We start from the raw sequence: 13,280 nt of genomic DNA on the forward strand, positions 1-13,280 counted from the left end.
AGTTGCAAACAGAATATCCTCTATATTTTAATATAGGATTTTTCGCGATAATGCATGTAGAAATTAAAGTGGTTACTACAGGCAATGAAACTTATATATCTATGCTTTTTCAACATGCCAGAGTAGCTAGTAAGGCAGGTTAATTTGCTTTTCTTCTTTCCTTTTTGGATTGCTCTTCACACTATACCCAGATCTGTTTGCAGATAAAAAGTTTTGTATCCAAATCCATACACAGTTAAACAGGGGCCTCTGACTTCCACTGATTTATGTAGCAATTGCTTCTGAATAAGTGAATATAAAATTTAGCCGCAATTCAGCATGTTCAGTGTTTTAAAGCAGCAGAGTTATATTTAATAGTAGTCTTGGAAAAGGGGCAATCTTCTGCTTAACCAAGTAAACTTTTATTTATTTATTATCCATGACTCCGTGAAAACTCCGTTAAGGTAAAGGTTTTCCTCTGGCATTAATTCCAGTCGTGTCCGACTCTGGGGTTGGTGCTCATCTCAATTTCTGTAAAGGTTTTCCTCTGACGTTAAGTCCAGTCGTGTCCGACTCTGGGGTTGGTGCTCATCTCAATTTCTAAGCCGAAGAGCCGGCGTTGTCTGTAGACACCTCCAAGGTCATGTGGCTGGCATGACTACATAAAGCGTCGTTACCTTCCCGCTGGATTGGTACCTATTGATCTACTCACATTTTGCTTGTTTTTGAACTGGTGGGTTGGCAGAAGCTGGGGCTAACAGTGGAAGCTCATGCCGCTCTCCGGATTCGAGCCTATGACCGTTTGGTTAGCAAGTTCAGCAGCTCAGTGGTTTAGCCCACTGTGCCACTGGGGGCTCCTGAAGCTCTGTTACATAACTCAAATATTCATAGTGCTGTACTGATAATTGCTAGTACCATTTTATTGGTATTTCTATTTGGTCAGTTATCTTTCTAGTTCTTTGTATGGACAATTTGTTAAGCTGCCGTAATTTTGGAGTTTTCTTGGTGTGCATTAAATTGATAATATTTAATATCACAGGAGCTATTGAGTGCCAGTAGGCATTGTGTTTAATCAACCTTAGTTTTTTTTTTCCAAATGAGATTCAAAACAGGTTTAGCAGTTTCACACTTTCATTTCAAATATCTCTTTCTGTAAATGTGTTACTGCTAACACATTTAGATAGGAAAGAATGTGAAAGCATCTATTCAGTATTTGTAGTGTTCTTTTATCTTGGCACTGCTCCTATTGACATTTTTGCATAGCAATCAAGTTTTGATAGCATACCTACAATAGCCAATAAGCAAACTGTGATTGGCATATTAGCTCTGAAATGTAGTAGAAAAGTAAAATTACACGGCATTTCTGTGGCAGTGGAGATCTTGTATCAGAGCTGCTTCCAATTTCTAGGCCACACAAACTCACTGCCACCCAGACAAGTTGGTGCCAGCTCTTTTCCTTCCTGTAAGAACATGGTTTCAGTTGTAGGTCAGTGGCTTCTTTCAGTCACATTTCAACTGGTAGATTAAGAACCATAAATACTACCCTGATCTGGATTGTGCTAGTGATTTTTTTGGTTATGAATCCATTTTAAAATTTGGTGCTAGGGAAGATAAAAACATGACCAGGTGCAACAGAGAGCAGAGTAACATTAGTTGTTTAGAACACTATTATTTAATGCAGTGACAAATTGTGCCTGGCTTCTATATGGCTGGAAATTTAAAACAATTTTAACAATCCCTGTTCACTCCTAAGTCATTGCAAGTATAACATGCCTGGGACCTCAAAAATAGTTTGCATTTTTTTAATTTTAATAGCTGCAGGTCATCTACTGTCTATTTTTGCACACCTGAAAATGGGTGAGTATTCATATGTTGAACAGATTTCTATGAAACCTTTAACTTAATTTGCATATGCAAATGAAAATATGTTTTTAATTTCTCATGAGGTTTGTGTCTTTTAGCACTTTCAAATGTATTAGCTTCATAAAAAGTAGACTTTACTGACTAAACTTAAAAGTTGCCATCAGGTACATAAAACTTGAGACATGGAAGTTGGCTGGAGTGATTAATCAAGAATTTTATATGTTTTTAATTTATTTTTATTGTTCTATGTGTTTTTGTTTGCTCACATGTTTTAATTGTTTATAGTTTATGGGATCTGTTTTTATTGTTATGTTTATATACGGCATTGCATTTTGCCGGAGTTGTAAGCTGCCTTGAGCCCCCCCCCCCCCCCCAGGGTGAGAAAGGCAGGGTATAAATGAAGTAATAAATAAATAGTCCAATATTATTATCCAATAACAGGAACTTTACTACTAAAAAGAAAAATGTGTACTCATTTGAAACATTGTAGTTCACCTGCACATTGAATTTCTATAAAGTACAACCCCCGAACCACAATTTCATTTTTCCATATCTGACAAATTATGTATTTGCTAGGCATTTTCTAGGTCTTCTAGCTTGACTCTATGGTAGGCCTGCACAACCTGCCACCCTCCGTGTGTTTTGGACTTCAACTTCCAGAATTCTTAATCATTGGACAAGCTGGCTAGGGCTCCTGGGAGTTGGAGTCCCAAACACCTAGAATCGGAAGCGATCACAAGGGCCATTCAGTTCACCCCCCTGCCATGCAGTAAAAGCACAATCAAAGTACCCCTGGCAGATGGCTATCCAGCCTATGTTTAAAAGCCTTCAAAGGAGGAGCTTCCACCACACTCTGAGGTAACGAGATCCACTGTTGAATAGTTCTTTACTGTCAAGAAATTCTTTCTAATATTCAGGTGGAATCTCCTTTCCTATAATTTGAACCCATTGCTCTGAGGCCTAGTCTCCAGAGCAGCAAAAAACAAAAAACAAGCCTTATGACATCCTTTCAAATATTTAAATATGGCGATCATGTCTCCTCTCAGCCTTCTCTTCTGCAAGCTAAACATGCCCAACTTTATAAGCTGCTCTTCATAGGGCATGGTCTCCAGATCTTTGATCATTTTAGTCTCCCTCCTCTGGACACATTCCAGCTTGTCAAATCTCCCTTGAATTGTGGTGCCCAGAATTGGATACAATATTCCAGGTGTTGTCTGGCCAAAGCGGAAGAGAGAGGCACCTTTATTTCCCTTGATCTAGAGTCTCTAGATGCTATGCTCCTTTTGATGCAGCCCAAAATCCCATTGACCTTTTCTGCTGCTGCATCATCTTGAGGGCCACAGGTTGTGCAGGCCTGCTCTATGGTATTCTTGGGCCAAATATCCTTCATTTCTTCAGGGTTCACTATTATCCACTGGTTTTGCATATCCACACAAAATCTGGGGATATTCAAGCTGTACTGTATATGAACACCTTTACATATAAGAATTCCAGATTACAAATTTTATTGTGCAGCGTTTTGTGCATTTGGTTTGTTCTCTAGTTGTACTGTATAATGATAAATAGGTGGTTATGCGAGTATAATTCTCCTTTTAATGTTTTGAACTGAGATAGATCTCTGCAAACCATTTCTTTGGAATAATGTTGGATCATGCACATGGCTCATTGCATGGAGGCAATCAAGAAGACAGGTTCATAGTTAAATTACACATACCATATGTATATTTGACAAGAGGATAAGAAGACTATACATCCCCTTTGGAGCCCCCAGTGGCACGATGGGTTAAACCCTTGTGCTGGCAGAACTGAATACCGTCAGCTCCAGCTCCCCATGCGAGGACATGAGAGAAGCCTCCCACAAGGATGGTAAAACATCAAAACATCCAGGAGTCCCCTGGCAGTGTCCTTACAGACTCCCAATTCTCTCACACCAGAAGCGACTTGCAATTTCTCAAGTCAGTCTTGACACATGCACCAAAAAAAAAAAATCAGTGAGGGGCATATTGCACTGGCTGCTTTCTACACCACTGTTTCAAGGGCTCCTCATATTTCCCAACAGAAAAGGCAAAGAGTGCTGGAACTTTCCAGGTACTTCAAAGAAACAGCTTTTGGGGGAGTGAACTCTTACACCCAACTTTTAGCATAGTAAACTGGATGCTAGGTAAGTCTGGTTGCATTGTGGCAAATAAAAAGTTGGGTTTTGTTACATATTTTGTTCCAAGAGCTTTTGTTCTAGATCAGTTGATGAATGAAATAAACTCAGAGTTCTGAGTCACGTCTGACTGAATAGTGAATGGCTGATATCACAACAATTATTTCTCCACATAAATGGCTGTAAGGAGCAGTGCATCCTTGAAGATGGATGAATCTAAAATGTAGATTGATTACACAGCCCAACCAAAAAAAATCTCGGTATTTTGGTTTTTAGACCTGTTCCTGGGGTTATTTGGGGTGCTGATTCAGAAAAGTGCATTGGATAGACCACGTCAGTTCTAGTTTCTTAGATATGGTTTTCATGATCTTCTATGGGCGAGCAGATGAAGAGGTATATGGCATATGTTCTGTATCTCAAAAATTAGAGTTGATAAAGGAAAACCGGTACCATTTTTGCAATCAGCAGGTCAGATATACCCAGAAACAGGACTAACATTTGAGTCACCCAAATATGTTGGCCAGTGTTATACAGATACCTGCATTGTACTCACAGTTTAGACATTTTCTATTCCTATCAGTTAAAAATATTTTGTTTTAAGGAATGATGTAAGGTTTTCTACCAGAATTTTTAAAAGGCTACACCTAAGTTTTCAGCTATTTAGATGGTTAATTCCTTTTTTGTAAGTATATGTCTGAGGTGTACAATAGTTGATTTAGGGCAGGCATATATTTCTTGTTAGACTGTCACTTCCATCATCCTAGCTAATGGTTAGGCATGGTGGAAGTTTCAGTCTGATAAAAATGTAGGGTCACAATATTATGTGTTTAATTTAGTGTGGCAGGTCCACAAGTGCTACAAGAAGTTACTATTTAGTTGTGGATTTAGTTCACTAAGAATTTACCACTTAAGAAAAGCATGCTCTGCTATGCAAACTTCCAGTTTTTCTGCCTGATACTATTTCATTTCTGGAAACTCGACTAAGTTGCAGTAAAAGTACCTGTTCGTTACATATTGTACTTTCAGTTTTACATACTCATAATGAACCAGAGCCCAACAGAAATTCTATTAATTGTGTTGAACGTTACCTTGGACTACATAAACTTTCATCTTGGATTACTGGTTGGTGGAGAAATGTTGGGGTACCCCGTATTTAGTGCTGACGTTGCTTTTACATGTCTATTTATGGTCAGAAAGCCCTGCATGTCTCTGTAGAACATTTTCCCTGCTTGTTAGTGAAACACATGTCAGAGTCATTTAGTTAAATACGTTGAATAAGAACACACCACAGACGCAGTTGTGGTTATTGCAGAATGTGAGAATCAAATGAACAGACTTTCTATGGAAGCATACTGAATAAAAGTATACATTGTGGAAAGGATTTTTTTCAAAATGTTTGATGGTAACAATTGAACCAACGAGTTATGTTTTGTTAAGACATATGGGAATGTGGTCAGCCATTGACCATGCTGGTTGAGGATTATGGAATTTGTAGGCCCATCATATTTCTTCAGACATATTTTATGGTATTTTGGTTCCCATTATTTTGGGTGTATTGCCTGAGATCATCTGTACCATCTGGGCTCGTTTAACTACATTCCTTCTTTTCTTTGAATGACCTTGCTATGCAAGGGAAAACTTGGCTTATTTATTTATTTAATTCCCACCTTTCTCCATAGGGACCCAACACGGATCACAACACAAATCCTTGGAGTGAGTTTTGAATTTCACTTTATAGATTCAGCTTTTATTTTGGTGTTTCACATTTCACACAGAGTTTTATGAGCAAACTAAATAAAATCCCATGACCCAGACTATAGAATTGCTCTGGAGGACCTACAAATGTCTTAGGGCATTTCTGCAGGCCTTTGTAAGCCATACAGTGAAATTCTGTGGTCATGTTCTTTCAGAAGTTGACCATAGAATCATTCTAAAAGAACCTATAGATGCCTGGAGAAGTATTCTCTCAGATTAAAAAAGTAGTGCTTGTGCTTTTGATTTAAATTTTCAGATTACTCACTGTCAAAGGGACCCTGTGCCCCTAAAGCCCACAAATGTGGAGGGACAACTGTACTTTCCACTTTACCTGAGGATGTTCCACAGAACCAGACCTAAGCTGCCCTCTCCTCTTCAAATAACCTTAGGAAATGTTAGAACGATTTTCTTGGGATAATTGTTAATAGTGCGACTATCTGTATTATATTCAGTTTTAGATTTTTTAAAAAATATATTGTAATTTCATATAAAATATTGTTTCCCATATGAGATATCTTAATCAAGCACTTTGCATGATAATCATATTGTGTGACCCAGATGTTTCTTGGTTGTTGTGGTTATTGCAGTAATGAAAATTGCTACCAACCTGAAACTGTAATGGCCTTCTATTTTATAATATATTTGTATATGTGGGGAACCTGTTTGGGGGCACGGAACGGCTCATTTTGATAAGAAACTACTGTATGAGAACAGTCTTTTAAGCTTTATAAATAAGTGGTAATAGCTGAAAGCAGCAGAGCTTTTACTTGGAAATTCCCTTCTGTAACTTCTATTTAGGAAATAACCTTTTTCTAAATCAGTCATTGTTCTTGCTTGGCGATTTGTTGAAAAACAGCTTGCAAGGAGCTGAACTTCCCTACATTACTTCATTCATATGTATGCCGAATGACATATATATGAATGATGATCCAATTGGTGTCTTGATCCTGTTTTTCCATGACTGAGCCATCTTTCTGACAGTGTTCAATCCAAATCGTTTAATCTCTTGTATTTTTGAAATGCACTGTTGCTATAGATGCCATGGCCCTCAAGTGGAAGAAAGAGTGTGATCTTCCCCATTACATGGGGGAAATGAAGATCTAGTATTGGCACTATCCCCCATGAAAGAGAGCAACAACCGTGCCCCCTCCATTAAAAGAAGAGTGTGTTTGTGACATTATGTATCATAAGGTGCAGGCCCGTAGCCAGGATTTCGTTTTGGGGGGGGGGGGGCTGAATTTTTTTCAGGGGGGGTTTCGGGGGGGGGCTGAGTTTCGGGGGGGGGGGCTGAGTCTGAGTGAAAGAGGGTCTAGCCTAGCAAACCTTTTGTATCATTACCCCAATACCCCCATGCATATGGGATATATTGAGTATGGTGATCAGATCATGATATGAATAAACATAACAGTTTAAATAATGCACCAATAAGGCCTTTTCGCGAACCACCATGAAAATTTCGGGGGGGGGGGCTGAAGCCCCCCGAGGCCCCCCCCCCCCCCCCCGGCTACATGCCTGATAAAGTGGCTGTGTTTTGGAGTGGTTAGGCTGGGGAATACCTGGTTCTGGCTGGAGTGTCCTCTATCACAGCAGAACAGCATGGCATTGTGGTTGCATCCTTCTTGGGGCAGGTGCCTGTGTGAGAGTCTGCCCTCTCTTCTGGACTCTGGGGCCAAAAAAATGCTGTTACTGCATCTTTCCCTCCTCCTGTGGGGAGGATAATATCAATGGCAATTATCTGAATGAATGGCAAGCAGCATAGATCATATTTTTCCTGGCTAAGCTTAATGACAGAGCCAACCCCGGGTATAGTTCCCAATTTTGGCTTAAGTTGTAGAAGTCATGTGTGGATGGAAGAAAGAGAAATGTAAAATAATATCAAGACTATTCTGTCCTTGAATACAATTTGAACCAGCGTTTGATCTACTTTGAATAAACTGTTTTAATTGATTAAATATACCCTCATTAATATTGTTTCCAGAATTTTTTTAACAAATGAAAAATTCTTAAGATTAAAACAGTATGAAAGATGAAGAGAACTTACCAGTAAGAGTGGTAATTCAAGAAATATTGTCATGAGCTATGCTGGGAACGAAAATATATTCCTTTTCTGTCGAAAGGCATTGCTACCTTTGATAGGGAAAATGTCCTGGCTGTCATCCATCTGATTTCTGGATCACTGAAGGATATCAAGCCCTTTTATTGACAGCAGTTGTTAGGAAATCCACATGTCTTGATGTTATCATAGTTAACAAGAAAACACTAGGGATTACACTGCCAAAATTTGTAGATCCAGAAGTTTGAAAAAGGAGACAAGTATGTGAGAAGGTGGCCCTTATTTCTTGACATACATATAAAAAGAAACAATTGGAAAACTGAGGTATTATTTAAATACTGCACCCTACTTCTGAATAATGTACATGTAGCAAAGACAGTGCAGTTACTTGAGAGATCACAGGGTGGTGAGAGAAGGTAGAAGATTCTTAAAGGCCTTGGATGACTCAGTAAAGATATGTTAGCATAAAATGTCATTTTAAAGTTTGAAGCACTTCAAAACAATTTCATTCATAATTAAAAATAAAAAGGTTGTATTAAAGTAATCCTTTTATACTGAAAGGCTGACTTTTGCCATTCCCTTCACCACTTGGGCATCTTCCAGAGCAGATAGGGAGGGATGCAGAGAAGACAACGGGGATAGTCCTGTTGGGAAAGTTGAAATCTGTTTGTAGAAAGGTGGATTACATTCATTATTGGGATGTCATATTTCATGGTCAGCCTGAAATGCTGCAGGCTTTTGTTATATCCTACAACACAATGTGGACACAAAATTATTTTTGTACTTTAAATGACAAAATGTTCTAAATATTCAGGATGTTCTGGATGAAGATTTTTTGTCCCTTTTCTACATTGCAACAAAATCAGAGTGGCATCTTGAAGAACCTAGAAATGTAACACAGAAAAACTTTACTCTCATACAGACAGGTTTTGCTTTACATTGAGACTGACATAAACGGGGAGAGCCAGTTCCATATGGAATCATTGGAGGGAAATAGCTGAAATAACTACTTAGTAATTTTGCTCAAACCACACCTTAAAGAAGTTTAAGATTTTACAGCAGCAGCTCACAATTTTCATTGGTAGATTTGATATTGCTGCAGAAATGTACGAATTCAAGTATTGTCAAGACTGTTCATAAATATTGTTAACTACATTGGGAATCCAAGCTGTTACCCCCCCCCCCCCCCCCATGCTACAAATGATCTTTTTCTTCTTGTCAGGAAAAGACAGAGATTCTCACACAGCAAGAGTTGAACCAGACATTGTGCCAAAAGTAACCAAAATGACTGTATCAGGAAAGAAACAAACTACTGGCTTTGAAATTCCAGGGTAAGCCTTCATCCTTCCTAAAGTATATTTGTGTTCCTCCTCCTGCAAAATGGTGCACCTATAGCAAGAATTTTTCTTTCAGTCTTTTTAAAAGTGATTTTGTTTTAAATATACCACAAAACTATGCAGCAAGGCTTTTTGATTGACTCATATTTACTTTCAGAAGAAGGTATCTTGTATTTGTGAATTTTAAGAAATCCTTTCACTTTGAGTAGCATATGCAGAATAGTTAGCTACTTCACTTTAAAACACTTGTTTATCTTTGCTATAGTTTCTTATACAGACTAAATTCTGTCAACATATGCTGTTAGAGAAATCTAATCATTCAGAGGAGAACAGCAGGGCATGGAGAAGGAGAGAGAGACTTTTTGACCTCCAACCCAGGGCTGAATTTTTGGCTTTCAACTCAGCACTGTCACTCTTATGTATGTTCTGGATGAAGATTTTTTGTCCCTTTTCTACATTGCAACAAAATCAGAGTGGCATCTTGAAGAACCTAGAAATGGAACACAGAAAAACTTTACTCTCATACGGACAGGTTTTGCTTTACATTGAGACTGACATAAACGGGGAGAGCCAGTTCCATATGGAATCATTGGAGGGAAATAGCTGAAATAACTACTTAGTAATTTTGCTCAAACCACACCTTAAAGAAGTTTAAACCCTAAAACTTCAAAGCTCGGCTCAGCTTTTCCAGACTAGGGAAATGTGCATATGTTCCACAGAAGAACCAGAAGAGAAGGCAACTGCTGTTCCCAAGGGTGCTTGCCATTAGAAGACTTTTCCTTTCAGAGAATGACACAGTCAAAGATCAGCTGGTAAGAACTGTATTGTTCTTCAGTGCCTTCTCCAGCAGGCTTCCCAGATTGAGAAAGCACATAAGATAGAGAGGCAGCACATGTCCTGCTGTGTTTTCTGCAGCCAGTTCACAGGGCACAACAGGAGAAGAGGTAGTACATGTTGGGCCCCCAAATGGGTTTGTTAGGTGAAGAAAGCAAACTCTGATTAGTCACCCCTCACATAAGGAAACAGATGAAATCTCTTGAAGCCACACTGAAACTCCAAGATTCAAGTTTCCTTCTCCCTCCTCATGCTCCCTACAAGCAGGGGAAGGAAACCTTTTTCTCCATACAGTAGCAACATTTGTGTGTCCCTCACCACAATCCACTTACAGGCATGCAAAGAAAATCTCTTTTTTACAGTCGTGCTGAAACGGTTGTTATTTAAACTTCTGCTAAGATTCCAAATGGCCTCTCCCTCACACCTTGCTGTCCTCATCCTCACACCCTTTCCACCTTGCTTTTCTTCCTCACTCAACTGCCCATATATGCTAGGAGAGCTCTTTATTGTGGATGACTCTTTGATTGATAGATTTCTGGAGAAATATTGTAAATTAAAACATTGTGAATTTAGACAGTCGAATTGGGACTCACCTATATTACTGGAAGCAAGACATTATTGACGGCCACAGATGAATATGGGCTGTGCTGTTTTAGCTGGTGCAATTTCCCCCACATAAGATGATTTGGAAATATTTAGAATATTAAGAAGAGGAATAATACTATATAACACAATTTTTGTTACATTTCCTAATTGGTGGTATCATAAAAACATGGAAAAGTTTTATTAAACTGCAAAAACGTTGTTTTTGCAGGACATCCTGCAGTACATTTTGCTATAGTTTTTCAATGAATATCTCAACCAAGTCAACATAGTTTGTGGCAGCCACAAAAACAAAGTTTCTGGAGTATAACAACTACTTTCAAAGTAAGTACCTCACAGTTAAACAGGAAATAACACGTTCAAACCAGAAACAGATTTTTTTTCCAAATTTTGTTACATAGTGAATTTGAACAGGAAGTGAAAAATCCTATGCCTTCTCATTTACTAATCCTATCTTAACACCTTTGTAGAAATAGCAGTTTTAGAAAAGGAAAAAGCAAGGAAAGAGAGGAAGCTCTTTTGAAATTGAAGAGCTACGGGGTTGGTTGACTTCTGATGAACTTTGGTGACTCACATTTATCAAGAGGTCACCAGTTATTCAATCCCATAATAAGGAAACAGTGAAAGGCATGTAACAGAATGTCAAATTTGGAGAGAGGCATTGTAATACAAGTGTTAAAAAGACATTGAAAAATAATCTTGTCTGATATATATTCTAAAAATCTTGCATTTGTCTGAGGTGTGACACTTTCCATCCACAATAATAATTCCAACATGGTAAAGTTAGAGTTGGGGTTTAGTCAAAATATATAACTCTTGTACTTCCGAGCCATAATTAGAATTCCAGAGTCTTCCCAATGAAAGTCATTTCAGATCTCCCTGAATGAGACCAACATACAAACAATATGAGGTCTTCATAGTTGCCCTGCTGTATCATGATTTGCCAAACAAAAGCATAGGACATTTTTGGTTCAGTTGTTTTATGTTGGTTGTGAGAAAAAAAAGTACAGTAACAAAAATCAATAGGTTGGTTGAAACTTTTGTTTGTTTTGGCCTAGTTATTTACTGTTATTCTGGGTTTTTTTGGGGGGGGGGTACAAAGCAAGAGAGCAGAGTTTTGGTTATTTATTTATGTGATTTTGATTCAGTTCTTTTTTAAAAAATTCATAATTCGGGGGGATATCTCATTCCAAAAATCATGATTCGGGGAGGGGGGGGGATATCTCATTCCGATACATAATTTAATATGATTGCATCCCCTTTTTACAGTATTTTGAAACAAGTGCTTTTGTTTTAAATGTGGAACATTTATATAGATAACCTTGTGGCGTACAGAGAGTGGGTGGAGAGAGAAAATATTGTCAGTGTTCAGTAATGTTTTACTACTGACATACTTCCTCATAGGGAGTATGCAAAATATATTAAAATTCTGAAACCAGTTAATTCACTTATATTATTGCATATATTATCTTTCTATGTCAAACTTGGCAGACAGAATTGTGAAAAATGCAAGATTTAAAGTCAGTTTATTTCAAATTACCAGTATGTCTATAGACTAAAGACTAGTTAAGGGTATACAATTTTTTTTAAAAAAACAGACTAACCCGAGCAACTGAGCTTTGATCTGCTGAAGGAAAAATAGTCTGAGCTCATCAGAGTTGTATGTATATAACTTTTTTTCCATTAAGGCATTTTTAAAAAGTAGTTGGTGAATGTCATAGTTTCAAGTACATTTTGTGGGAAAGTAGTCTTTTTTCCATCATAGAGTCACAGTTTCCCTTTCTGGAAAAAAATATATATTAAGGCTTGCAGATAAGCTGCATTAACAACTGCGTAATACATTTCCAGAAGATAATGGGTGTGTTTCTTAACTTTTTTAAAAAAATCAAAATACTTCAAAATCAGGTTATGTGTAAACAATGTACGTTATCTGAAACATAAATGTATTTCGTTTTAAGACTTTGATCTCTTCTCTAATATAACTCATGCACATACTGTATATGCAAATATAGATATGCCAAAATCTTGCAAAAAATCTGAGATTCAAAACACTTCTAGTCCCAAGTATTTTGGATATGGATAGTCAGTGTATCGGAAATTGGAGCATACAGAAGTTAATCAAGAGTGTTTCAGTTTTTCTAGCCATTACATCTTATAATTGTAATATGTCAGTAATTTGGATCTTGCTATACAAAGTTTCTTTGTATATATAATAGTACATAGCTAGAATCAAAATACAGTTTTGGTACAATCAATCTCTCCAGCAAAGGATCGCCGCCTTGTCGGGGCGCTGGAGCTTGAGCACCTCAATGATGTCATGAGCGAAACCGTGAAGGGCCACCCAAGACGGGACGGTTGTGGCAGAGAGGTCAGACCAAGCGTGATCCCTGGGGAAGGCAATGGCAAACCACTCCAGTATCCTTGCCAAGAAAACTAAATGGACCAGTACAACCAGAGATATGTCGGTATGCCATTGGAAGATGGGACTCCCAGGTCGGAAGATGGCCAAAATGCTACTGGGGAGGAGCAGAGGATAAGTTCAACTAGCCCCAGATGTGATGACGCAGCTAGCTCAAAGCCGAAAGGAAGGCTAGCGGCCGACGGTACTGGAGGCGAACGACGAATCCGATGCTCTAAAGATCAACACACCATAGGAACCTGGAATGTAAGATCTATGAGCCAGGGCAAATTGGATGTTGTTATT

The 13,280-nt window shown here is 38.3% G+C and overlaps 1 protein-coding gene across 2 annotated transcripts in view; it reads left to right on the plus strand.

Annotated features, from left to right (window-relative positions):
- The window catches only part of HBS1L (HBS1 like translational GTPase), a 48,405-nt gene that overhangs the window by 20,368 nt on the left and 14,757 nt on the right, over window positions 1-13,280 (plus strand). For both annotated transcript variants that reach the window (XM_060776575.2, XM_060776574.2), the window contains one exon: window positions 9,025-9,133. In XM_060776575.2, the coding sequence (XP_060632558.2) occupies window positions 9,025-9,133 (109 nt within the window). The remainder of the gene's footprint in view (window positions 1-9,024; window positions 9,134-13,280) is intronic.

Source organism: Anolis sagrei, chromosome 1 (assembly GCF_037176765.1).
Source record: "Anolis sagrei isolate rAnoSag1 chromosome 1, rAnoSag1.mat, whole genome shotgun sequence".
Taxonomy (NCBI): Eukaryota; Metazoa; Chordata; class Lepidosauria; order Squamata; family Dactyloidae; genus Anolis; species Anolis sagrei.